General features: G+C 47.8%; 1 protein-coding gene across 2 annotated transcripts; it reads right to left on the bottom strand.

The window, feature by feature from the left end:
• Window positions 1-256: 256 nt before the first annotated feature.
• On the bottom strand, window positions 257-7,481 carry Osr2 (odd-skipped related transciption factor 2). 2 transcript variants are annotated; one of them, XM_003479879.4, is made up of 4 exons: window positions 7,074-7,481; window positions 2,608-3,378; window positions 1,560-1,659; window positions 257-834 (listed from the first exon to the last, which is right to left on the bottom strand). In XM_003479879.4, exons 2-4 carry the CDS (start codon window positions 3,261-3,263, stop codon window positions 652-654), a joined length of 939 nt encoding a protein of 312 aa, XP_003479927.1. In that variant the 5' UTR covers window positions 3,264-3,378; window positions 7,074-7,481; the 3' UTR covers window positions 257-651. The 2 variants fall into 2 exon arrangements, with proteins under 2 accessions (XP_003479927.1, XP_012999567.1); XM_013144113.3 differs by having other exon boundaries at window positions 257-752.
• Between the last annotated feature and the right edge of the window lie 19,847 nt (window positions 7,482-27,328).

The raw sequence follows: 27,328 nt of genomic DNA, 5'->3' as shown, positions 1-27,328 counted from the left end.
TGAAAGGGAATGAAGCCTCAAGGCTGTCCATTTTAATAACTTTGGAAAACAAAGAGGCAGCACAATTGTCCGATTCCAAAAGCCACAGTACAGAAAGGGAAGGGCTCAATTTCAGTAGCAATATCATGAGAAGTACTATTTCAAAACCTAGGAATGAAGAACACCCTTCCATACCGAATTGCTAAGAGATCTCCCACTCTTCCAGAATCCAAAGGAAAAACCAGAAGACGAATAGTGAGACGCTTTTGTAGGAGTGTTGAGACAAACTGAGAAAAATTTTTATTTTGAAAATACAGTCTTTTAAAGATAAATTTGACTTCCATTTTCCATACCTAGGTGCATCCAACGAGATACAAAACAAAACAAAACAAAAACCCACGACACTATGTACAGAGCTCTAAAATGAGCTGTGAATATCTACAAGAAACTAGCACATGCTCTTGGTGAATGGGGCTGGTGGTGTGGCTTTCTATAGTTCTCAGTCCTCAGGAAGGATAGTTAACTCCGGGAGCTGCAGGTGCGGCTGGCTGCAGCCAGAGGAGAGGTGGGGGCAGAGAAGGGCTGGGCTGGGCTGGGGGGACCCTGGGGCGGGAGGCGCGGAGAGGAGCCCGGGGAGGGAGGCAGGGCGGCACGGACAGATCCTGGGCTGCTCTAGAAGTCCTGCCGCGGGGTGTGAGTCAGGCTGTGCCGCCGCAGATCACAGTTTCGCCTGAACACTTTGCCACACTGCTCGCAGCTGTAGGGCTTGATGTCTGTATGGGTGAGAAGGTGAGTTTTCAGATTACTTCTCTGATTAAAGGTTCTTCCACATGTGGGACATTTGTGTGGAGATTCCTGTTCAGATGTGAAGCAAGCAAAGGATTAATCCTTCACACCGCTACCGCACCCCTCTCCAAAGTTTCTGTCTTATCGGTATCACAAGCCTTAACATAACAAGCACGCGACCACAACCGAGGAGACTTGCAGGAGCAGATCTGTGCTCCTGATCCTCCAATCACGAAGTCACAGGTCAGGCACACACAAGCGCGCCCGCCCGGTGACACTGACCAGAGCGGGCGGCGGACTCACGGCCACCTCCCCGGTTGTGATTCCTAGCTTTACACATTTCATCACCGGGCCAGGGGCAGGGAAAGGGGAAGAAGCCACTCTATCCTTCCGTAAGGAACGACATTCTCTCGGGTAATAAGGCTCCTCTTTGCTGGAAAATTAAATTAATCCTCAATGTTCTGAAAGCTAGGAATTAGGAAGCCCCTGGGGAAAAAAGTGTATGGGATTTCATCACGCCTCTGTTATCAAAATTACCTTTGTTTCCTCCCAAACACCAAAGCTTTCATGCAGGGCAGATTGAATGAAAAAAAAAATTCTAAAATCAGGATTTCCTATAAACAGACTGGCTTGTTCTTTAAGAAAGCATAAAAATGTTTTATGCTAGCCAGAGTATTGTGTATTTAAAAGCTGAGTGCTTTTCCCCATCTAGAGGACTAAATATAGAAGACTGATCCTGCCCTTCATTGAACACCTGAATGAATTGCTGCTTTTAAGCAAGGAAACAAACTTACCTGCATGTGTAAAGTTTTGTGAACTGCGAGAGTTCTGGACTGACAAAATCCTTTCCCGCATTCCTGACATTTGAATGGTTTTTCTTTGGAATGGATATACCTGAAAATCAATATAAGGTTTCATGAAATGTATTACCCCCATGGTAAGGAGTGTCTTGACAATTATATACATGAAGACATGGAAAGACAAGAGAAACAGAATTTCTATTATTTGTGTTTTTAGAATTTTTGTGTGTGTAATTCTGTTTATGGTTAACCTCGGCTAGCAGACTTCAAAACATTTACGGGAGGCTGGCTGTATCTACACTTGGTCGCCCTCTCTGGTGTATTCCGGAGCTCAAAATCGTGCAGTACAAGTCTCCTGGGCCTCCAGGTTTTACTTGAGGTTTAAACTGGCCAAATCAAGATGTTAAGCCCAAGCTGAGGCGATTGCTCTGTGAGAATCACTTCACAGCCTTGAAGCCCCACGTCGGGCACCAGCTAGATTCCAGATCAGGTACCTCCACACCGGCCCATAGCAAATGTTTACCGGATGGGACGAGAACACTCGCATTACGGTATTTCTCCAGTTGTCATTTATCCATGCAGAATTTGAGAGGAGATGGGATCTGTTTCTAAATTCAGTGCCCTCAAGTCCCCAGAAAATAGAGCTTAGACGGGTAGGGGCAGCAGGCTGGGGCACCTTGAGGGAGGGAAGAGGAGAAGGGAAGGAGAAAAATCCAATAAAGGTGTTGGAACAGGTGTTCCAGAAATGGCCCTGGACATCCAGGACCGGCACCCTATCTTGGGAAGGACTCCGGGGTCCCTCAGCTTTTCTTGCTCGCTTCATCCTCCATCCCTGAGACAGACTGAGAAGAAAGAGCATTACCGACCCCAAGGCTAACACACCGGGCTCTTCCTGCTCACACTGGGGCAAGTCAGCAGAAGTGGCTGGCAGGACCTTGGGGGTTACTGCGCAGATCAGAGTGAATTTGTGGATACTTGGACTATTTATCAGGATCGATGCTGTGACAAAAATTCTCCCAGCCAACCTCCTTCCCCACCTCACCTATGATCCCGCAGGTGATCCTGCCTCCGGAAGGCCTTGTGGCAGATGTCGCACGTGTATGGCCTCTCATCTGTGTGGGTCCTCTCATGGATGAGCAAATTGTAGGATTTGGTAAAGTGTCTGCCGCAAAACTTGCAGATAAACTCTTTTTTCGTTTTGGAGGGCAACCTCCCTCGGGAAGGTTTTCTGTCCGGAGTCAATTTACTAAGGCCCGAAATGGGGCTACCCAGCCCCGGGCTCAGCTTGGTCAGGTCTCCCATTTTCGGGGGATCTTCTTGTGTGGCAGCCACGGCCAAGTTAGCAAAGTCAAAACGGGGCCGGTCCTTGTGCAGGGCTGGGAGGACGTGGGCAATGGCCCCCTGCTTGGGGTGGAACAGGTGAGTGGGAAAGGGCAGAGCAGGGAAGGGGAAGCGCGCGTCCACGAGGCCCTGCGCCGCTGCCATCTCCGTGATGGTGGAGCGGGTGATCTCGTGCACGTTGGGGTACCCCAGCGTCCAGTGGTTCATGTGCATGGTCTGCACCGCGCTGAGCCCGTACAGGCCCTGCAGGTGGTCCACTGCGGCCGGGAAGGTGTTCACGGCCTGCAGGAAGGAGTAATTGGTGAGCTGCAGCGAAGGGTGCAGGGGGATGGGCGCCGGCAGGGCCTTGCTCCCCATTTTTCGGGATTCTGCAGTGGGCGGAGGGAGCTGCCCCTTTCTTCCAGGACTCTGAGGCGGGTGGGTGTAGAGCTCCGGTGAAAACCCAAAGAGCGGACAGCACGCAGAGAGAGCCCTAAAGATGGCAGGGGGAGAGGAAAGATTGTGACTCATCCAAGTAGCCTCGGCTGCCCTTTGGCGCCCGCAGGGGTTCCTTAGCTACCCCCCAACTCCCTGAAGAAGCCATCGGGAGGCAGCCTCTGCCTGCGCAGTCCCCACTTAGCACAAGATGGGTCCCCAGGCTCAGACGGAAGTGGCCCCCTTGGGTGGATCCGGGCACCTGGGGCGCTGGGCTGCGCCTTTGGAGCCCCGGGGTCCCCTCTGTTGGCCTACCCACTTCACCCTCCCGGGAAGCTCAGCCAACCACCACGACGACTAGTATGGTCGCCAGGTTGGGGAATAGACCCCCAGCTCCAGGCTGGCCCGGCCTGGTGAGGTGACCTCCGGCGCTTAACCCGCCGCGCCGCGGGGTATGCGGGAGCGCAGGGGACGTGCTGCGTCCACTTGGGCTGGGGGCCTCGAAGCCCTGCTTCGCCCCGAGCTGACCTCGGAGGTTTTCTCTTTCCTTCCTCTGCCTCAGTTCCATTTATCAGCAGTGACGGCCACAGGAAAGAAAAGTGACACCTCAGGGGCTGGATTCAGTCTGGAATTACCCCTCCCCCTCCCTAGGGGCTGCCTCCCCCCCACCCCCCACCAAGATCCCTTCCAGATGGTTCCGACTCCGGGCAGTGGGGTGGGGGTGGGGAACGCCCCTGATGCCGAACCCCCTTTCCCAGACTGAATGCCAAGCTCGGCGGAGGCCCGAGCGGCTCCGCAGCCTGTCGCAAGCTTGCCCCCAAGCCGGGCAAGACCCCAAAGAGGAGATCAAAGGACAGGGCTCCTAGGGAGGCACAAGGAGTTGCAGAAGCCGCAACTGGCGGGGTACAGTACGCCCGGCCAGAGTGCAGGAGGGCGCGGGCCGGCCTTGGGGTCTGCGGCACGGCCTAATCAAGGCGCTGGCTCCCTGCTCCTGGGTCCCCAGTGACATCGCAGAAGTCTGACCGCACGCCCAGGCACCCAGGGTACCTCACCTGCGATCGCAGGGGCCCACGTCTCCCTCTGCCAGCCCCCGGACAGAAGCAGGTTTCGCCTGCCCCATGGACAGTGGCCTTCCCTCCCAGGTGCAAGGCTCAGCCCAGCCAGTGCGGCTGCGCTGGTAACTCTGCACCGCCGGCCGCGCTGCCCTTTGGGGCGTTTGAACCCAATCCGAAATGCGGAGAGTCTGGCCAGCCTTCCACGCGCCCCCAGCCCCCATCCTTTCTGCACTGAATTTTCTTCTCCAGAGCAGTGTAAAGTGGTGGGTGTCTGTGACTCCGAGAGCTGATTTAGGGAGCTGCGCTCGTGACACAGCGCCCTGGCAAGGCAGACTCTGGCTGCTTCCTTGGGACCTACGCGGCCCTCCTCTGTTTGGAACGGCTGGGAGACAGAGATTTATTAACGGACTGCTTCTGCCTCCTGGTATGCGGTCTGGGAGTTCAGGCTAGGAGTTAACGAGAGGTGTGTGACAGTCAGAGGGTCTCAGTCAGACCATTCAACCGAAACTTTAAACTCCCATTAGTAATAAACTTTCCCACCACAAATCACTATGCACACTTGTTCAGTGGCAACCCTCGAGCCCTCTCCTAGGGAGTTGAAGTGGGGAGGGGGGACTTTACAAGTATGCAGGGTAATACATCTGATTATTTCCCCTTCAATTAGAAATATATTAAATTTCACCTTTATTTCCTTCTCCTCGGATAATGAGGATTTTCCGGAGATTCAAAATATTTTCCCCCTGGTGTTGAAAAGCAGCCTCTTCCCATAGAGAGGAAACCAAAATTATTATTTGGGAGTATTCCCAGACTAGATTTCTTAGAAATAAATACAGGAGGCAAAGTACAACTCCCACCATGGTGCAGAGGTGGGGGAGCAGAGAGGGGATTGTTGACTGTAGGACTATCAGTATCTTCGATTTGGATTTGAAACATAGAGTGAACTTTGCCATAAGGGTACAACATTAATTCTACTGGCAGAAAATTGAGTGTCATCTTCCTTCCCCCTTTTTTCCCCCTGAACAGTCTATATTGCAGAAATTTGTGACTAATACAATTTAGGTTACTTCGTAGTATGTGTTGATTCTCATTTGCAGTTAGTTTCTTCACTGGGAGAGCAAGGCAGTGGAATCTTCTGAAATCCCTATACAAGCAGAACAACCCTAAGAGCCACCAGACATTGTTGCCATAGATAATTAGGAAGTTAGGATGGGCACACTCCTTTTGAATTGCTGGGAATGTATGCCAAAGTGTGTTTAAAGTCAATGCAGAGATCTAAAGTACTTTCGTTTTGATTAGAACTGAGCCATGCATAACAGTAATCATTGTCCGATGTCATATCTCTACCATTTGTTTCAGACTACTGATTACTTTTAATTTTGCAAGGAGTGAGAGTTAGACCATGAAAATACATAAATAAGTAGCTTAGTCAAAGGCTATTTGTCTTCCACCAGTCTTCTTCATGGGAATTTCCAGGCGCGTAGACCAGTTTTGCAAAAATTTAGTTCACTGTCAACAAGGGATATCTGTACACACTAATTTCAGTTCGGTGAAGCTTTCAAAACATGATCGACTAGAAGGTAATTTGATAAGTAGTCCTGCATTTTGGTAACAGTGTTATTACACTGAAAAATCTACAAGCAATATAGTCAAGGGTCAGCTGCTAAAAGTTGTGCATTGGTATCTGGGAGGAACGAGGGACGAGACGGATGGATAGGCTCACTGCATTTCAAGCCAAACCATAATAGAATTATATGTAAATCAGAAGGCTAAACTCAAAGGAGATCTAAGGTCATTAAAAAAAAAAAAAGCAGACTGGATCAGGTGAATACAGAAAAACTGCCAGAAAGTTCCAGCCCCTTCACAGCGCCTCAGCCTTCCCAAGGAGTTAATTAAATTAAGATGCCTTCCGCACAATCTGGGTTTTTTTCTCTCTCCGCTCCCTCGCTCCCTCCGTGTGAGTAATTTTCTTGTGCTGCTCCTGACTGCCGTTGCTTTAGCAGAGAAAGTAGCTGTGTGTGTCGTTTGGCTCCGGGAACCGCCAGCCCTCTTTTGTTCTCTAACAGGTAGGGGAACAGATCTGCCCTCCCCGCACGGACACCTTTTCCTCCCTCCTCCCGACCGCTGCAGCTCCTTGCTCGGTTAATTCTCGCGAAGCTCGCTTAAGCCGGGGAGGTTTTGCTTTCTGTGCTCTCCACCAGGACTGGTAGGTGGAAGGAAAATCAAAAGGCCGAACAAGTTTGGAGAATCACTTGGGACCGCCCTACTCCCGTCCTGGCCCTCGCCTCCACCGGCGCGGGCGGGACGCACCGGGCCCTGGACTCCGGGCCGTCCGCGCTGCGCTGCCGCAGCTGCCCCCGGACAGGTCAGCCTGGCTTTCTAGGGGGCAGGGACGCCATGGGGTTGTGGGGTTCGATTTCAACGTAGGACGATCAGTTTGCAGAAGTCTTGTTGAATGCTTAGATCCGCTGCCCCAAAACAGAAGTAAGAAACAATACAGAAAAGTGTGTGTGTGTGGTTGGGTGTGAGCTGGGATCCGAGGAAGTGAGAAACACAAGGCCCGCGGACTGCATCCGTGCAAGCTCCTTTCACGGTCCCTAAACTCGTGGTGCCCCGGACCGAGAAAGTGAGCGCCTCCGGCACCCCCAAAGCCCTTCCTTCCGCGGGGCGGCGACAGTCCCTTCCCTGAGCGGACACTCACCTCCGGCAGGAATCTCTGCCTGGGCAGCGCGGCTCAGGCTAGGTCCAGGCAGCAGGGCGCGCAGCTTGGAGAGGTCATCGGATCCACACCAGGCAAACTTCCTCGGCGCGGAGTCCCGGGAGCCGCGGACATGATCCGAAGGACCGTGAAGAGCGAAAGCGAGAACAGATCCTCGTTTTCGTCTGTCTCCGAGCGCGGACCGTGTAAGGAGCCGGAGGGCTCGGGGCCAGCGCTTAGCGCTCGCCCGGGACCCAGCGTCCGATCGAGCCTCTCGCCGCGGACTTCGGGGGAAGTCGGAGCCCGCAGCCTCGCAAGGCCATCACCCTCCAGCAGCGAGCTTGGAAACGAGCGAGTGAGCGCGCCGAGCTCCGTCCCCGCCCGCGTCCCTCCCCAGGCTGCCGGGGCCCGCGAGCCCCGGGCTTTAGTAGCTGCCCCGCCTCCCCTCCGGGCGGGCGTCCCGCGCCGCGCCAAGCAGGGCCCAATGCTCCCTGGCTCCGCCTCTGCGCCCGGCGCCCGCTAATGGTCCACTCTGTTTACTTGTGTTTGGATAGCAACTGAGTCTTAAAGGCGCAGGTTTGCTGGAGGTTTCCTTGTTGCAGAGCGAGCCCAAGGTGACTCCATTCAAAAACTCACACACAAAGACAACGCCCACCCCTCCTATCCAGGCTACAAGCTTAACAACTGGTGCGCTGCTTTTGAAAGATCCTATAGAGAAGCCCAAAAGGGACTTTGGAGTTCTACTTGGTGCGCTCCCCTGTTTAATTCCCACATCTTAACAAGTTTAACACAACTATCTTCTTCAAAAGATAAAGTCAGTCAGTACTGGATTATATTCTCCAGCACATATCACCCTTTGCTCAATTTTAAATAATTGTGTACAGACTTCTGGTCAATTATGAGTGTATATGCAATCTGCTTTCTCGCCTGCTGTTTTCAGAGCGAAGTTTGTTTACAGAGGTGACAGCTGACTAATTTTACAATTACTACAAAGACATTTGGAATGGACCAGAAGAAATTTCTTCTAATATGTAAGCTTTAATCAGCTAATGTACATTGCATAAGCAGTTAACCAACTTGGTTAAAGGAGTGGGCATCTGCAATCCATTGGCGAACAATAAAAAATCCATCTGGAATGGGTGAAGAACAACCCTTTTAAAAATTTAAGGAAATAATATTCTGGCTTCTCAAAATATGTATTATCTTCATTCTCAGCAATATTGAGCTCATTGTTCAGTCGCCAGGAAGATTAATCGAATTTGACCAGCAATGGTACATTTTTCAAGTTCTTCTAAAGACGGAGTCTTGTATGAGTGTAAATGCAGAATGCACATTAGTCATTTGGGAATAGGGTGACCGAGTGACAGAAAGGGAATGGCACACGTGCGTTTTAAGCGACTTCTTTTTATCTGAGATCTGCCTGGGTAACTCAGCAGAACGGTTTTCGTCCTTCGTCCCAGACGAGTTGCCAGAGGAGACCTGCGTTAGCCCAGCGCACCCGCCTTTGAGGAGCACAGCTCTTCCAAGAGGATGCACAACTCAGAAGTGTATGTCCAGAAGGTGGTTTGAGATGAGGCTTCCCATAGGGCAATCCTGACCTCAACCTCCAAGGGAAATGGACAGAGAGAAGCAGGTTTAAATCCGTCAAAACGTGACACAGCGATGGGGAACCCAGGCAGAAGCTACAAGACACGATTTCATGAAGATTTAACTCTATTTTATTTATGCCGAGGTGGTCAGAATTTTTCGTTCCTTTGGTAAAACAATTCAAGAATAACAAACTTTTTCTTCCCTTCCTTTCTGGTTTTAGATTTGCAGAGATTAAAACGTGAGCCTGGAACGCAGACCCGAGCGTTCAGTATCTCACAGTACTTAAGCGCTTCAAAGTGAATGTGACCAACAGCATGGAAGCAGCAGAATGCCTGCGATCTCGGGGTTTCTGGGACGTTTTCCCGGGTGGGTACCAATAGGGTGCTTTCATTTTAGCTCTCCGTCCTCAGCCTCAGCCTCGGGGATGCTTGCGGTCCCCTCTCTCCAACCGCCTCATTCCTTCCGCAGCTTTTCTCAATTTGGAAGTTTTGGAGGGAACTTTCTCTTCTTTCAGAGACCCCCAGGACAAACGTTCGCGGCGTGGTGACCTGAAGGGTGTTCCCAACGCTTCGCTTTTCCTTTTCACTGCAGTGGAGACAACGCCCCAGCGGCGGGCTTCACACCTTTCCCGCCCAGAGTGTGAATACGATGGGTGCGGAACCGCCCGCTCCTCCCGCGAGGTACACAGCACTTCCAACCGCCCACGAGCTGCGCCCTCTTTCTGCAAACCTCTCGAGCCCGGGTTTTCCCAGAAACGTTTACCTCGCCCACCCCCAGCCTGCAAAGTTCCAAAATGGAGTCGGCCAAGCCGGCCCCGGCGCTGCAGACGCTGACAAGGCGCAGAAGCATCGGGAACTCCGGCCTCTGCAGGCAGAGCCTCCCGGCCCTGCGGTCGCGACGCGCAGGTGCGCGCCCGGCGCGGGGAGCTGGCGGGGGCTGAGCGCGGCATGGCACGGGGCGCTGGCCTCCCCAAGGCCACTCCGCGCGCATCCGGCCCCGGCCCTGTAAATCGTCCGCGCTGACACCCTGCGAGTGCCGAGCCCGGCCAGCGTCTGGGGCGCACCGATGGCGGGGGCCCAGCCCCGAGCAGCTCACCGGCCAGACTCTCCCGGCAGCAACCCCCAGCGCGGAAGACAGGCCACCCGGGCCACGAACGCGCTGTGCGGTCCGGGCGCACAGGGAGGGGAGTTCCGGAGCCTGCAGCGGCCCAGCTGCGCCCCCAGGTCAGCGTCTCCGCGGAGCTGTCCCACTCGCCCTGCGCCCTCCGGGGCTGCGCTGCCGGGTGACTCTGAAATTTCCACCGACCGGGTCATCTGCTGTCCCCGCGGCTCCGGGCTTTCGACACCGAGGACGCTTCCAGACCGGCTAACAGACCGGCGAGGGGCGCGGGAGCAGTTGCTGCCCAAACCTCAGCGGGAGCAATTTCACGCCCCCGGGAGGCAAGGATGGAGGCCCTGGAGACAGCAGGCCCCTTCCCCCTTGGCCCACCCAGGAGGTTCTAGCTGTGGAGCGGCGAGCAGGTGTCAGGCACAGGCTACCCCCGGAGTGGACTCGAGCCTCGCCCCGACCGCGCGCGGCTGCAGAGATCCTTAAAACCTTTACTCTTTAAAACACAAATTATGGAAATGCAATCCTCCCCCACCCCGGGATCCAACTGCTGCTGCCAATGAGGACTCGCTTCCCTTCTCCTCAATGTCCCTCGGCGTCTGCAGGTTGGGGACATTTTGCTTTTGAACTTCGCGCACTGTCTGCTGTTTTCTTCGAAGCTCGGAGGAATCGGGAAGCCCAGCTCTGATCCAGGGCGTGCGCTCCAGGCTCGGAGCAGTGAGCGGGCCGGGGGCCCAGAGGAGGGCCACGTGCCTTAGAGCGGCAGTAAAGGGCGCGGAGGCAGGGATGGCACTAAGCATTTGATCTTTCAAACTGGCGCGTTGAGGCAGAGCTCTACCCCGGGATGGAGTGGGAAAGCGCAGCCGCGGGTGGCAGCTCGGCGCCCGGCGGGAAGGGCCGCAGCGCCCCCTGGAGGCGCAGGCCGGGCACTTCGAGGCGCAGGCAGCCGGGTCTGAGCGCGTGGCCGCCAGCGACCCCGCCGGCCGCTGCGTTCCCTTCACCTGGACCAGGCTTCTTTCGGTGTTGATCGAGAGAGGCGTGCGCGGCACAAGTCTGGAGAGGGGCTGGTGCTATTTCTGGGTCAATGAACCATCCCATCACCGCTGTTGGATCCTGCAGGAGAACCCCATGCGGCGCCTCCCCTCGCGACGTTTTCCCTAGTGGGTTTCTAAGATGGATTTTTGGGTCCCTCAGCCCCATGGGGCTGCCCGACTTCCCCAGGAGAGAGGGGAAAGACGCATGTTCCGGCTTCGGTTCGGGGAGGTCCCTGCTCTCTCGTTCAGACTCCAGCAGGTTCCAAGGCCTAGGACTTGGTCCTAGCCGGAGATGCAAATGGGATTTCTCAGGGGACCTCTTTGCGAAAGGCGTCCCCATTGCGGCCCACCCCTCACCACTCCCACGCATTTGAAGCTGGGTGGGCACGAATTCCGGCGTGGGCCGTGGCCTCCTGCTCGCCGAGGGCGGGCAGAGGTGCAGGAGATTGCGCCGTGGCTTCTAGGGGCCGCAGGGTGCAAGGCCTGCACCCCGTTCGGGTCATCCAAGTGGGCCCGAAGCTCGGCCCCCCCTCGAGGGCGAGCGTGAGCAGGAGGACACCACCGGCCTCCGCTCGGCTTCTTTCCGCGCGGTCCCCACGGGCGCCCTTTCGGTTCCCAGCTTTCCAGCCCAAGTCGCCGCCCAAGGGGAGCTGTGTAGGGAGGCCCAGCTCGGGGTCCCAAGGCTGGGGACAGACCCTTTCTGAAGCTAAGGTCCAACCCGGGTTTGGGTTTTCCAAGTGAGGTCCTTGGCCCTGGCAGCATCAAATACTGAAGCAGACCCAGTGTCACCGCGCGACCTGTGGGACCCAGACGGGTGTCAGGGTAGGAGCCCGCGGAGCAGCGGGCTGTGGCCCTGGCCACTTGCTGAGGATGCACGCGCAGGACTTCAGGGTGCCAGTGGCCAGGGCGCGCGCTCTCCTTCCAGTGCCCCCAGGAAACAGCTGAGTTTCCTCGCCTGAGAGCCAGGTTCACTGCCGTGGTCTGGTTCGAAGACCCGCTTCTTGTTCATGGCGCTTTTGTAACCGAGCAGCTCAGTGCCTGCGACAAAGAAAACCGGGCGGCGGAGGGCAAGACCCAGGGGCATCCCAGGAGGGAGCGCACTGAGCCTGATGCCCCCGCGACGGCGCCACCTGCCCGGTGTGGAGCTGGCCCGGTCCTGCGCTCTCGGTAAAGGTGGTGCTCAGAGAAGAGTCTGCAAACGCGTGTTTTTAAAAAATTAGGCGTGTTTGTGCGCGTGTGTTACACGGACTTCCTAAGCTTACACGGCGCGGGTATGAGAACGGAAATCTTGATCCCCAGTGAGCCCCTTCCCTAGGGGCAGTGAGCCGGCAGGCACTGAGCGGCTCTGCTTCTCCCTCTCCTCTCTGAAGTCTCTTTTTAAAGCGCTGGACTAGAGACTCCCTTGGCCTTTCCAGTTTGCTCTACAGAACCTACTTTTTGGGGATGTTTGGATATGTCTAAAGTTAACCTCTAGAGAGCTGCGGTTCTCAAAGTGGGGTCCATCAGTATAGGCTGGGACTTGTCACAAATGCAAATTATCTGGCCCCACCTACTGAGTCAGAAACTGGGAGTGGACCCAGCAAGCTGTGTTTAAACAAGCCCTCCAAGTGATTCTGATGCACGATAAAGTCTGAGAATCATTGACCTAGATCAAATTGACATTTGGCAGTGATGGCCACCCCATCCACTCCCCTCCAACCCCCATCCCCACCCCTACCCCGACCCTCCAGCCTTCTGTCTTCCCAGGGGAGAATGCAAAGGCAAACACCTGGCCTGGAGCAGCTTCGTCCATTCATTCCTCAGCTTGCTCCTCTTCTGAGTTTCCGGAGGCACATCCCAAATTTTTGGAAACTTGCTAAGAATACCCAAGGGAAGCACAGCCCCACCCCCAAAGGAGTCAACAGATGGCTGTGCAAGGTGAAGAGCAGAAGAGGAAAAACGGTACTGGTTCCCTTCCATTTTGTCACCTGTTGTTCATTATTATCATAACCTAGTACCAGATCTAATCTGACTTCAAGAAATGTCCTTGTTAGGGACTGAGTGAGCAGGAGCATCACACCTCATTTAAATTTCTAAGCTTTGGGAACTCACTTCTGCTCCTCGTCCAGGCTGATATTACTGCTGTCTTACTTTTCCACATCGTAGGGATTCTGCGTCTGCTGCACACACTTGAACACACCTTAACGCACATTGCCTGCACCTTGCTCACAACGTTGGGTCAAAGCCGGTGACGCCTCGGACGTGGGAGTGTCATGTGCTGCAGGATTAGTGGGTGCTGTGTACTGAGACTGGGAACCTATATGCCCTGGGTTACCCTCAGGCTGCACAGGACTCAAAGGACGGATAAAATTGATGCAAGCACACATTCAGCTCCTAACCTGGGCCATTCTGTGCATCAGCTCTCATCCTGAGAGCCCTGCCACCCAGACTGCCTAGCTCCCAGCAGTCAGTAATGTCAGGGAGAAGACTGATTCATCAGTTGAAGATCAGATCAAGTCCTTTACTTTCCCCCTACCCACTCCAGAGTAACTAAAACCCCACATAAAATCTATGGTCTCCTGATCTCTTGCTTTGTTATGCCTCCCTTAAAACTTCACACTTTTTCCGATCTTTGCAACTCCAGCCTCAGCCAGCCAAAGAGCTACCACCACGGGACCATTTGCTTTCCTCAGAGATTTCTCAGTTGTGACCGGTGAGAGTAGAGGACGCTTTGCTCACCTACAGTATTGAGTCTTTCAAAAGTTCAGTGTATCCACAAGTCTTTTTATCTTCTCTCTTGGTATTTTAAAATAAAATTTCAGTCAGTGCGGGTAAGGCAATAAAACTTAGGCAAAGATGAATTTTCACACTGACCATAGTCGTAAAGAACACACAAGTACTTCGTCGTCACTTTGACGAACAGTTGCTATTTTTAAATGACCTTTTCTTAGGGCAATTTTCAAAATACAAAATGTATAATGGTCAGGAACATGATAATCTCTTTACAACCACTAATCATATTTCTTAATAGGATTTTGCTCCCCGGGGTAGACAATTTGACACAGTAACATTTAAAGCAGCCAGCACTTAGGAAATGCCAAGGCCAATATTTGAATTCAGATACAAGTTTTAACAAAGGAAAATGTATATCCTTGTAGCTGTTTGCCTATGAATATTCTCCAGAGGATTATACACTCTTCTTGAACTCAATCCAGGTCAGCAAACTCTTAAAAATTCTGTGAGGTGCCAACTCATAGGGTACATAAAATTGCTTCTCAACAAATATTTTTGACTGTCAACCATGTACCACATCCTGGGCAATGATGTTACCTTATGAAACCCTGAGCTTTCATTCTGACCTGCGGGGAAAGTGCAAAGAAGGCGGGACTTTAACGCTGGTTCTCCCTGGTTATATTAAATTGTTAAAGTATTTGTACTTAACAGTAATCTTTAAAACATTTATTGAACTCTCTTATAATTTTAGGTCATTTTTACAAGTCAAGGAGAGAAAGTCAGTATTTCAGCCAGCTCATTTATTGGAAAGTCAGTGCCAGCACAGGCTTAGCTTTTGGCTTTCCACCTGGAAGGCAACATGTCATAATAATGTTATTCCTCATCATGCCAGGTGACAATTTAACTGCAGATTCCTTATTATTGGTGACTATAGTTCACTCAAGCCTGTTTTCACCTCCTGACTCTGCAAAGGGCTGCAGAGAAAGCAAGTACTTTCCCCTATGGTGCCCTTGTTAGAAGGAGGAGTCCAGGAAGTGTGAATGGTTAGACTGTCTCCATCTTTTAGCTCCTTGCTAAAAGGAGCAGGACTAGCTCAGTTCCAAGCTTCAGAGAATCCAGGTCTTAAAGTAAGAAGTGATGACTTCTGTTATCTTTGCCTCTGAACCCAAAACATAGGTAGTGACATTGAATCTGGGAATGGACAGTGTGATAGGCCGAGAGGCCCACTCCTGTCCTACTCCACGCCCTGTATTGTAATGCCTGGTCACTTTGATGTTGGCCGCATGCTCCATTTACACTCACCTGACCCCTCTGTGTCCTCTCTCCCTGTACCCCTTTGACCCCTTTTTGGCAAGCAGGCTTGCTACTAGGTATCAGAATGGGTGGGACTATGACATCAGTACCCCAGGTCATAGCACTCTAACATTTGTCAGACCAAGGTTGCCGTTTTCTTTCCCTGGAAAAGTACACAAAGTGTGAGTTGTTTCCCAGGCCACTAGGCACACATCCAAATGCCCTCTGTGTGGAGCCCGCCCAGGCCCAGGAGAGCATGGAGGAGAACAGGAATGTGTCATATGGGTGTGTTCGCAAGTCCCGCTCCACTCTGCCTCATCCTTTACCACATTATCTTGACGGTCATACGGCCTGGGAATGACCTGGAATATATGAAGAGCCTTGGCTTGCAGAACCCTTGGAGGGCAAGGGAGCAACCACACAGTAGGACTTTATTTAATTATTGTTTTAAATTTTATTTTATTTTAAAACTATTTTATTACAATTCATAATAGTTACATTCATCTTGGGGAATTTGCAATCTTGATCATATTTACTCCTCCCCTTTACCCTCCTCTATCCCTCCATTTCCAGATCCCCTTTACATCTCCACAGAGTCTACCTCCTTGTTTCTTATCATCTTTTTTTTTTTTTAATTTACTCTTTGAAAATCTTTGTAGCTGAGTGTGGTGGCAGAGGCCTTATAATCTCAGGCACTCAGGAGGCTGAGGCAGGAGAATTGCTGTGAAGTCAGCCTAGGCTACATAGTGAGTTCAAGACCACCCTGAATTACAGTGAGACCCTGTCTCAAAAAACCAAACAACAACAACAACAACAAAAACCAAACCAAAACAAAACAAAAGGTTTGTATTTGGGTTCTCAGAGAAGCCATGTGATATTTAACTTTCTGTTTCTGATTCATTTTACTTAGTATTATGGTTTCAAGATCCATTCATTTTTCTATAGTGACTCAAATTTGTCCTTTAAGGCTGAGTAGTGCTCCATTGAGTAAAAATACCACATTTCCTTATTTCCATTCATCTGTTGATTGGCATGCAGGTGGCTTCCAAGATTTAGTCATAAACCCCATCAGTGGATACGTATCAGGCCCTATGATTCAGTCACCCCCAAAACCCCTACATATGTGTTCATGAAGTTTTGTGGGGGGGGACATCTAAATATAAATCACAGCAACAATGACTTTTATCAGGAGGAAAAATTTTACATGAACACTACTTACTGAACAGCAGGAATGCTAACATGTTTTGCGTTGTATTTTATAGAGCATTTGTTTTTATTGCAATTAGAAAATACATAGAATAAATCTGAGGAGTATGTATTTTAGGCTTTGAAGCCATTATTTTGGAGCTATTACTTGCAAATGAATGAATGATGCAACTAATTTTGGGATGTTCCTGATATATGAGGTTTTAAAGAAAGAAATGTATCAAACTATGACTGACCTTTATTAGAGAATCCAAAACATAAATTGTGTTAAAGAATAAAGAATTGACTGACTTAAATTTAAATAACATGATATATAGCTCCTTGATTATCATATTTATATTGTGTTGTTTCACCAACTTCAAAACATACTTTCCAGTTTGTGGTCCATCATGGCTGCATTCAGGCAAACACAAAGGCAGAAAGCATGAAAGAAGGCAAGCTCACTCTCTTTAATGAGCCTGCTCAGAAATTAGAACCTTAGGGGTGGCAAGCCTATGATATGCTATGGGTTGTTTATACCACTGAATGTTCTAATAAGTTTGCCACCACGGATAGTTACTTAGCATAGCCAGATGAAAGGAAGGCTGGGAATTGTAGTCTTTTCTCTGGGTGGTCACATGTCCTGCTAAAATTCAAACTTTGATCACTAATGGGGAAGAGAATGGATATTGGGGAACAACCAATGATCTTGGCCCAGGATGTCTAGGTCTGGTGTTTGGTTCTTTATATATACTATCTTATAGATGTTGGGATCATAATTACTGTCTGAGTAGTTTCACTGTTTGCTTTGCTGTTTTTATAGGTTTTAAGTACTTACATGCATCATCAGGGTTCTAGTCTACTCTGTTCTACTGTGCTGTACTGTACTGTACTCCACTCTACCCTATCCCATCCCATCCCATCCCATCCCATCCCATCCCATCCCATCCCATCCCATTCTGTTCCATTCTATTTGAGCATATTGCCACCACTTGCCTCTTTCTTGTTTGCTTTGAGTTATAGATACTGCTGGGTAACCTTCTGCTTAGAATGGAGAAATATGAACACAGAAGATGAGTCAGGCTGGAGAGAGGAAGTGTCAAGGGCCTGGATGGAAAGATCTGGTTAGGATTGTTAGGAAGGTCACTGTAGCATTGCTTTGTGGAATGTGTCCTGGATGTCATGTGGGCTGAGTGGTTGGGTCTTTTGCAGGAGCATTTCACATTTTCCTTGGAAGATGGAGTGAGAAGAGACAGTACATTACTAGTGTCAAAGTTCTTGCATTAAAGCCCTGGATTCTTCTTCCCTGTGCTAAGGTTTATATCTGGATATTTTTACACCCCCCCACCCCCCCCACCCCCCCGCCCCACAAAAGCCTCATGTACTCATAGGTGGGGCTTTAGAGAGGTGATTGGAACACTGGGGCAAGTTGCTCATCTGAATTACTCCACTGAGAATTTTAAAGCTAAGTGTGATGTTGGAGCCAGGCATGGTGGCATGTGCCCATAATCCCAGCACTCAGGAAGCTGAGATGGGGTATTAATATGAGTCCAAGGCCAGCCTGGACTACCTAATGAGTTCAAAACCAGCCTATATAGGGAGACTCTGTCTCAAAAGACAAAAATAAGCGAACAAACACAAAAACAAAACAAATGTGATGTGGAGGGTAAAGCCTGCTTGGAAAAGCCCTCCTCCATTTGATTATTCTCTGCTTCTAGCTGCCATGTCATGAGCAGTTTCTCCTGTGCCGGGCAACTCTGCCACCCTTGGAGCCAGCTGACTATGGACTGAAGCCTCTACAAACTGTGGGCCAAAATAAACATTTCCTCCTTATAATTGTGAGTGTTGGGTATTGTGTCTCAGTGATAAAAAGTAATTAAGACACCTGATCACCATATAAAGCAGACTGGGGGGTGGTGAGCTGCAAAAGCTAGAAACAGTTTAAAAAAAAAAAAGAAATAAAAATAGGATCTGTAGCCAAAAGCAGCAGGAAAAAGGAAGAAAGAAATGTATAGTTCAGGTTCCCCAGAGGGGCAGAGTCAAAACTGCAAGCAGACCTCACACACAGTGGGGAAGGCTCTGCTCAGCTAGAGCCCAAGGACAATCTCCAGAGGTAAATGTGAAGAGACTCAGCATTTAAAGTTATTCTGGCCTGACCTCTCTGCCTGTTGCGTTAACCTGGCTTCTGAGCCTTATCCTGTGCTAATATTTAGAGGCTCTATCCTCCCCTCCAAGCCTCAAGGATTCTTAGTAACATGATCTTCTGAAGGTGCAGACAGAGGAGGGCAGGAAGGGACTACCATTCCTCCATCTCACCTGGAGTCACCCTCAGGACACTGCTTGGCTTAGAGCAAATCTATGTATAGAGGTTACATGCAGAGTGTGGTGCCCAAGTGTATGGAGAAGGATTCTTTCCCTGTAGAAACATCTGCAGTGACACTGAGGACAGACTTATCCACATTTACACAAGCCTCGGGGGATTCCCACGCCTGAGAGAACTGGCTAGATAGTTCCTATTACACATTTATTTCCTTAAAGGAGGTATTTTATACGCTACCCTGTAATTCAATTCTTTTGGCTCCCCACCCTTCTAAAAAGGAAAAGAACACACAGTCCAAACAATTTTTAGAATCGGGTTTTTTTTTCTTTCTCTAAATAGTAAATGTGCATAGTTTGTGCAGATTTACACACATCTCTAAGCTACGGCTTGTTTACATCAGCCTTTACAATATTTAAAAAGTAAAGTCTAATGTTTTCAGTCTGTATACAATAGCATTTTCTTTTATCAACTCCTCACAGACAAATATATTTCTCCCTGTTAGGGTGTAATTATGTACCTAAATAGTAATGTATACGATTGATGTATAGGAAGGACATGTGTGTTTTACAGCAAACATATCAAAGGATGAAAAACAAACACAATGATTCCTTAAAATACAGTACTTAATAACCTCCAGAGTTAGAAAAGAGGCACCAGTGCTGGTCTGACCCTATTTGATGTGCTGGGCTTTGAGGATTTAGGATCATGGAATGAGAAAGCATGTTAGAGACAATCACATCTAATTCTCTTATTTACTTATGTGGCTAGGGAGGCTCAGTGGGAAAGTAATTTTCTCAGGCTAGTTGACCTTGCCGCGGCACATCCTAGGCACTTCTGATCTTAGGTGAGGGCTCTCCCTGTTATGGTCCACAATCTTATCTAGATTGAAGCTGGTCTTTGGCTCCAGGAAAAGATGTCTTATACCACATAGTACCAAGATGTATTGTACTGTGTAGTACCAAGAGTACCACAAGCCCAAGAATAACAGAACTCCAGGCTTGCCTTCCAGGGCTTAGGTTTCCTAAGTATGGTTGGAGCTCTAGCACTCAGGAGCTCTTTAGAAACGTAGATAGTGCTACTCAATGAGAACCTGCATTTTAACAAGATAGGTCCTAGAGGATTTGCCTATAGATTAAATTTGGGAAGAACTGCTCCAAGCCATGTCCCTCTACTGCCAGATCCTTACCTTAAACACTTTTAAAATCATTGTCTTTTGATGCGTAGAAAGCCAACAATGGTTTATCATTGCTTATCTGCTCCTATTCAAATGTTTGGAAAGTTCGTTCTCAATTCATCTTCTCAACTTGAGAGTGCTGTTTTCCTGGTTATATGGTAGACTTTCTCTAGAGCCAGCTGTGACAGGTTAGCTGTCTGAAGACCTCCCCAGCTGACTAGACTTCATGGGTCCTGAAGTTGGCTGAGAACAATTACTCCAAAAGGTTGCTTAGGAATAACTAAGACTGGGTAAGCATTGGAAACTTTGGACTATTTCCTGCTACCTTCTTTTTTCAGACTCTAAAACAATAAAGCTGTTTTCCTTTTTTTTTCCCCTTGTTTTTTCCCTTCATTGGCGTCTGCTCACTCTCAATGTGAGAAGATAAATTGTACATGATTCCCAAATTAGTTCTGCCATTCACCCTGTTGATTGTTACTAACAGGAAAGAATGGCACTGGAAGCCTATTTAGATCAGTGGAGAATCCACATCCGGTTGACTTGGCCTTGGATATGACATTCCACTGCTCATCTGGATTGATTTAACTAATCTAGTTTGCTAAGTGTGAGTCTCCACCTACTTCATCATTAATGTCCCTCCTGAAATTGAGCTTTGGTCCAAGGGAACAGCATTTGTGGAACTAGAGGGACCATTCATTAGTGAAGGCTCACTCAATGACCCCTATTTTTTAGAGTTAAGGAAAAAAAGTACGCTTAACCAGGGTTCTCAGCTCTTAAATGGCACTAACAAATCCCGGAGAGGAGATTGTGCATACTAAAGAGCACTCTAGTTCAGCTTGATTGTTTTTATTCTGACAGGGTTCCTCTCCTAAAAGGCAATGATTTAGGGTGGGGCCAGTCAGCAAAGTTTTTTCACTTATAATAGTTTGTTATGAAAAACCAGTGCTTCCCTGGCTGTTGAGTTACTTCATTATAACAGTGATGTTATCTCCTGAGCATCTGGGTTTACCACTGACCACAGAAGAGGCCTGGACATTATTTGTTCAACTCTCTCTCTCTCCCTCTCTCCCTACCCCCTGCCCCAATTAAATATGTGCAAGATAGGGCTGACAGGGAGGCAGTTAGGGGAGCTATCCACAGAGCACAATGTGTACTTTTGCAGCATTGTACTGCTTCCATAAAATAGATTTTATGAGCTGTATGCTTGCATTTTTGTTTTCTGACTTATTGTTCTCTATTCTTCAATTGTTCTATTAATTTGATAGTATAAGATCTCAGCCAAACATTTGTTCCAGATTCTGCTAGATTAAGGGGAAGTTTTCAGACAAAACCCTGCCCAGAGGCCTTCTTAAACAAGCAGAACTTCTTCAACCCACCCCCTAGTCACTTATGCATCCTTAGGGGCCTTTGGAAGCTAAACAGGGCCAGAAGTTGGACCCTAGCTCAATTTATTTCAAGGATACCTTGCCTCCTTGAGGCCAGGCACATCCGCAGGCAGTTCTGGGACGAGCTCAGTGGCACAAATCTGGGTCAGACAGAAGCAGTGGCTTAGGAACTTGATCTGAGTGTTGAGAAATGAAGCACAGAAGTTTGCAGGGTCAGCTGCAACCTTTTTGGGCTTAGAGTTTTCCTCCAGGCTCTGTGCAGGCCGAGTCACCCCAGAATGACATTCACATTCCTGTCATGTAGCCTGTGTTTCTAATTCCCCGAGGATTTTCATGAGTATAGAGGTCACTGTCTCTGACAATTAAGCTTTAAAGTTAATTCCCAACATAAATAAAGCAAATTGACACCACTTTGGTTGTAATTTTTCTTGCTTCCAATTCTAGAAAACAACAGTAACCAGCTGCCACACTCAGTTCCTGGAAATTCAAGAGACATAGACATTTATTTTCTACCTTTCTAAGTGAGGCAATTTAGGGCTGTCAGAAACAACAAAACCCATGTAAATGTCTTAATTCTACAATTTTGCTTGCATTTCTGAGAGGACAGAGAATCATTGTTTCCATTTTTTTTTAAAGCTACATAAGTAGCGGTTTCTGTTTCAACTGGAATGATAGAAGGTTGTAATCTTTTTAATTCAGCCCTTGCAGCAGAAAAGCTGGGTTTACTTGTGAACTGTATTATTCAGTAACATACCGAGCATGGAACAGGAAAAGTAAATAACTGAATACATACTTTATAATTATATGCAGGGGAATTGGGAGCTGCAGTGCAGGGAAGGAGTTTGGGGGGCTGGGGTGGAGGCTGCAGTTCCTGGTGTCTCCCTCTCAAGGTTAGGCACAAGAGAGCCAAGCAGCCTGGAAGGACCAGCAACACCCCAAGAGTGAGGAAGATGAGGGGTTTGTCCCTCTAGAACTCTGGTAGCAGGAACCTAATTAGGATTTATAGAGTAGTTCGATCCCCGGTATCGATTAAAATGAAAAAAGACAAAAAAAAAAAAAAAAAAAAAAAAAAAGGATTTAGAGAGTAAAATGTAAATACTGGCAGGGACTCTAAAGATCTTCACTGTTTCCTAGACAGTGTTCAGCGTTTTAACAATTTTGCTGAGGAAAAAATTCCATTGTCAAAGAAATGAGAAAGATTGTGTACTGGATCGCCTATCAAAGAATTAAGTGTACATAAGCACAACCAAGACTTTGAGAAGTTCTGCAGTAGAAATATCTGTTTATTCCAGGCCTCCGCACTCCTATTTTGTTCTCAATGTTCCTGCCAGCTGCAAAGTTCAAAAGGATCTTGCTGATCAAGCATTTTCTACTTTTCAAGTCAGTTCATTTGATAGACTGGAAATGGAGAGGAAATTATAATTAACTCCGATTTCAGAATTAGATTATAAAACACTAACAAGTCGAGGGGGGGTAATTATTCTCATTGTCAACGGGGACTAAGAGGCTATCACAATTTAATTACACTGTGGAGATCTTTTAGTTACAACACTGTTACTGTTCAGCTGTGTTGACTCTGGACATTCACTTGTTTCAGGGTCTCAACTTTTGTTTTTCTTTCTGTTTTGAAATACAGTCCTACCATGTTGCCCAGGCTAGTCTTGAGTTTAAGTATCCAAGTGATCCTTTGGCATCAGCCTTCCAAGTAGCTGGGACTGCAGGAGGCACATGCCACCATGCTAAGCTTCATGTTTGAATTAAGTCTTTTCTGGTCTCAGCACTCATCTATATGTAAAAATATTGACTGGGGAGTGTTCTTCCTTGAGACCATCCCGGTGTAAAACGTTCCTCATTCCTCTCACCACAGAATCTATCACTAGGTTTAGAAATTACCTGTGGGCCTATGGCAAACTATTTTCAAGAAAAAAATTTGTGCTTCCTCCCTTTTGAGGAAATCAGCGATTAATTAGAAAAGTAATACCAGTATTATGGAGTGTTTGGAAAGCCAAGAAGAGCAGAATGGTGCTTGGTTAATGATCATTTACCATGCGGCATATATTGTTCTGTAAGTTTCACTTCAATTAATCCCAAGGCCCAGGCCTCTGCTCTGCAATCCATAGACCTAGAATGGACATTTACACTAGTGAAAGGTGGAACAGGTGTATCTATAGCTATTTCAGAGGCATTAACTAACCAACCAACCCCCCAACCTTTTAGAGGAGCCAAGTAATTATATTTGAAAGCATAAGCACCGCAATTATCTTGCTTTTCACAGTTTCACAGGTGTGGCCTTCTCAGTGTTCAACCAGCATTCTACGGGGTATTTGCAGTGTGTTACAAACTCAGGCCTTGATAAGGCAGATCAAACATTTTCTCCTGGTGAGGTGATAACCCTGTATTGCTTTAACATTAGGATTCTCTCCAGGCGCCAATAGCCTGTGTCTGTGGGGGGTAAGGCAGTCAGTATGTTTACAGGCTGTCACTAATGCTGGACATAATGGTTATGCAAGGACAAACAGAGCCACAGACAACCGTGGCATACCATGGGGTGCCAACCTGTGCTTAATGGATCCTGATTGTTTCTTCTTGTATCCTCTCTGGTCCATCCACACCATATGTAATGAAGTACCCTAAAGACAAAGGCTTATTAATCAAGACTTTTTTGTTTACAGGTTTCAAGCTGACTCTAACCAGTTGAAAGAATAAATGGAGTATATTTTTTTGTTGTTCTTGTTTTGTTTTGGTACTGGGAATGAATTCACAACCTTGTGCTTTCCAGGGAGGAGATTATGCCACTGAGCTAAATCCCCAGCCCTAAAGGGAGTGTATGGTACTTGTGATTTTTGAAAGTCCAAGATCAAATTACTTTAAACACATCTAGACCCAGGAATTCAAACCGTGTCAGGAAGTCTCTCACTCTCTTCTTCTCCTTCTTTTTTTTTTTTTTAGTACCTGGAACAGAACGACTTCGCGCTTGCCAGGCAGGTGCTTATGCCGCTGAGCTAAATTCCTGGCCCTTTCTCTTCTTTATAACATATAGCTTCACTCTCCTTTACTGGAGCCAGCTCCCAGTGGATCACCTGGCACAATGGCCACTCATATTTCCAGTATATGTTACCCTTTTGGCCCCTATAATCCCAGAGCAGGGAAGTGTGTTTTCCACAGGCTGTGGGACAAGACTGTGTCCCAAGACTGCCTAGACAATGTGTCTCTGCCACCCAGTTAGATGATCTTGGACAAGTTACTATACCTTTGTTTAGTTCGTTTATATATAAATGGGAGATGATAACATGAATACATTATCAAATTATATTATAATTAAACAAAATAATGCATCTGAAGCATTTAGCATAGTTATTGGTAAACAATAAATGTCCATAGTATGAGATCTTCAGTAGAAGGGTTGGCTCAGCTTGTATGAAATGCCTATCATTGTGGGAAGCAGAAGATCTGTTCAGATCTGAGTCACATTCTTACATCTGTGCACTGAGAGGGCTATACTCAAACCACACTGAATCACAGAAGAGTCATTCCCAACTGAAGGACTGTTGGGCAGACAACTAACATACATTCAATACATATGAGACAAACGCAGTTTTGTATGCTGTTCTGACCACAGCAGGAAAGAGACAGCCTCAGCCCTGGCCTCCAGTGTGATCTGGAGTGAAACTGGATGGCCAGCATACTTGCATTTGAGCCTTGTGCTCAAGTGAAAGTGTCCTCATCCTCATTCTCTCAAGTTTGGGGCGTCTACACATCTTAATTTCCACACCATATCCGCTTAGTTTCCCAGTCTAGAACTCCTGCCTCTGTATCGCACTGGGACACATTATGAACTTCATTTTAATGGTGGTGGCCCTTACACACTCTGGTCTGGATTCTGGTCCCATGACTCCTATGATTCACCCACCACTGCTGTCTGCAACCTTTGGGCACCTGATCTTGCCTACTGGTTAGGACCAGCTGGTGCAGAACCACACCTAAGCTTGCTGTGTCCTAAAATACCTTGCCTTAGATATCCTGGGGTCAGTTTTCTCATGGGTTTGCCTGTGACCTAAACTAACTTCCTCCTTGTTTGCCCAAAATCTCAACATACTCTGGCTCCTTTTAACAAAATCAGGCTATGCCTTATTTCTTTATAGTCTTTTCTCATAGCTCTCTACTTGTATATTTTTTCTCTGCTGGTCATCCTTTTAGAGTTTCAGTTTTTATTTTAAAATCTCCCCTATTTCCTCATCTACATTTCTTTCAGTGTCTTAAACCCAGGTAAATATGGGGTGTGATAAACTTGAGTCTCTATAAATACCATCTAGTATAGAGTAGAAAGTTCCTGATTTCATGTGTATGCACTACAGACAACCAGTTCTTTAACTTGGCTAATAAATTATATTTCCAAGCAAGCAAGTGGGGTTGCTATATTACAATAAATGACTCCCCAAATACAACAACTTCTAAAGAGCAGATAAAAGCAGCTGCAAATGTGATCTAGGAATAAATATCAAGAAAGGAAACACAAGCAGCCTACAGAGTTCCAGCTGCTCTCTCCCCAAGGCTTATCAACATTCTATGGTCAGGCACATTCTGAGGTTGCAAGGCACATTTCCAACAGCTTTTGCTCTTATGCATGGTTCTTGAAATATTGCAGACTTTCTGGTTCCTATCAAAATAGTAGTCACTGTCACCACAATTATTCACTTCCTCCTCATCTTCTGGCCCCTCTTTGGCATCTGCATCTTCTATTCTAATGCTCAAGATGACAACTCCTGATTAGGGGAGGCTATGACACTGCATACTTCAATATGAGCTGAGCAAGGCCAAGGTTAGCCTGTGATTTATGTGCTTGCTCTACTCACTGGGGCAAGCAAGGCTCTCCGAATCCCATCGCTTTAATCCTTGCCTCCTCCAAACCAGTCACATTTCCATCTTATTGTTGCAGCTGCAGCAAGTTCCTTGAAACTAAACTGCAGTTTTCCAAGGGATGGTAATTTCATCTTCCTGAGCTGATTCAAAGATTAAACAGAGTGCTTCAGCAAGTGCATTTTCAGCAAGCAGCAAGGGCAATCAAAAAGTGGTATTTGGGCCAACAAAAATACAAATTTCAGATGGAAAAGGGGGCTGAAAGAAATTTTAAAATTAGAGGCATTTGAATGAATTTATTTTCTTGACATTGAGGGCTCCAGAGCTGCTTCCTATACTATAAAGTGCAAGGAATTTTGTGCAACAATCACCTTAAAACTTAGCTGCCTCAGGTAAATGAGTCAAATGGTGCCTAAAATAGTTTCTTTTCACCTCTCCCAATCAACTTCGTTATCTTTGAGGACCTAATAAACTTCGGTTTTTTGTTTGTCTGTTTGTTTAGAATAGCCATCTAACTCTCATCAGGTTTTTCTCTGGATGTCTTATTTTATAGTTTTTAACTGACAGGTAACTGTTCATTATCATTAGGCTTGGCAGATAAACTGGGGTTCCTGAGCCAAAAGAAGGGTCAAACATTAGCTTTAGGGAACCTGAGGAGAGCTGTGGCAGACAGGTGCAGAGAGAGGGACGGCTATCAGAGCTTGTTGCAGATGGACCGTAGACCATGACCTCCATAAAGTCAGCTGGACCTTTTCATGTCTATGCCAAAGAACGTTTGAACTTGGGCAACACTATTTTCAATAAAGACATCTTACCAGGAAGACTTGAGCTTTGAATACTTGGTGTGAGTGATTTCCCCTTTGTCTCCTTTGTCCCTCACCATGTTAAAATCAGAAGCTTTTGTCCTCTTCCTTCTAATTGGTACCACAGTGTGTCACACACATGCCGGCGACCAACCTGAGGCAGGGAAGTTCCTTAATGGGAACTGTGCCGGGTTCATGCCTGGGGGTAAAGAGAAAAGTGGGGTTCATACTTCTCCTGAACTCACACAACTTCTCATTGCACCTCCTGCTTCCTGGAAACTTATCTTCTAATCCTGACTTTCCTGCTTTTCAATAGTTCGACTTTGAGCCAACAAATAAAAACTGTTCCTCGGTTCTGGCTTTTCACAAAAATTATCATCTATATGGTAGGACTTAATGTCGCTTTTTACCGCCATGCCCAAACTTCGGTCTACAGTGATTCACTCCTCGGTTTGTGCCCTTCCTCACTTTTATTTATTTATTTCAATTTAAAGAATTCTGGAAGGAAATCTATTGGTCCTTTTGTGGGTTGATACAAGATGAAAGTAATGGCTTCCTGAGCCATCTGGGTCTTTAAAGGAGGGAAAAGTATGCACAAAGGAGAAGAAAGCGTCCCCCAGAAGTAAACTGTTCTGACTTCACAGCTCTGCCAGGGTTGCCTGCTTACACAACCTTGTCATTTCTTTTTCCTGTATACATAAAGCCTTTATATAACCAGTTGGAGTAAGCAGAAACTCAATTTAGCAGGGAAACAGAAGCAGATATGCTTTGTTTATTGACAAGGGAAGCAATCAGCCT

Source organism: Cavia porcellus, unplaced genomic scaffold, assembly GCF_034190915.1.
Source record: "Cavia porcellus strain 051 isolate PalLab524CR breed Dunkin Hartley unplaced genomic scaffold, mCavPor4.1 scaffold_10, whole genome shotgun sequence".
Classification (NCBI taxonomy): Eukaryota; Metazoa; Chordata; class Mammalia; order Rodentia; family Caviidae; genus Cavia; species Cavia porcellus.
Note: the sequence above shows the minus strand (reverse complement) of the source record. Positions and strands in the feature narration are given on the sequence as shown.

Coding starts and splice junctions, on each gene's coding strand:
- Osr2 (XM_003479879.4), bottom strand. CDS start 3,263: ATGGGGAGCAAGGCCCTGCCGGCGCCCATCCCCCTGCACCCTTCGCTG. Junction 1,660..2,607: donor GATCACCTGCGGGATCATAG/GTGAGGTGGGGA, acceptor ATTGATTTTCAG/GTATATCCATTCCAAAGAAA. Junction 835..1,559: donor ACAAAACTTTACACATGCAG/GTAAGTTTGTTT, acceptor ACATCTGAACAG/GAATCTCCACACAAATGTCC.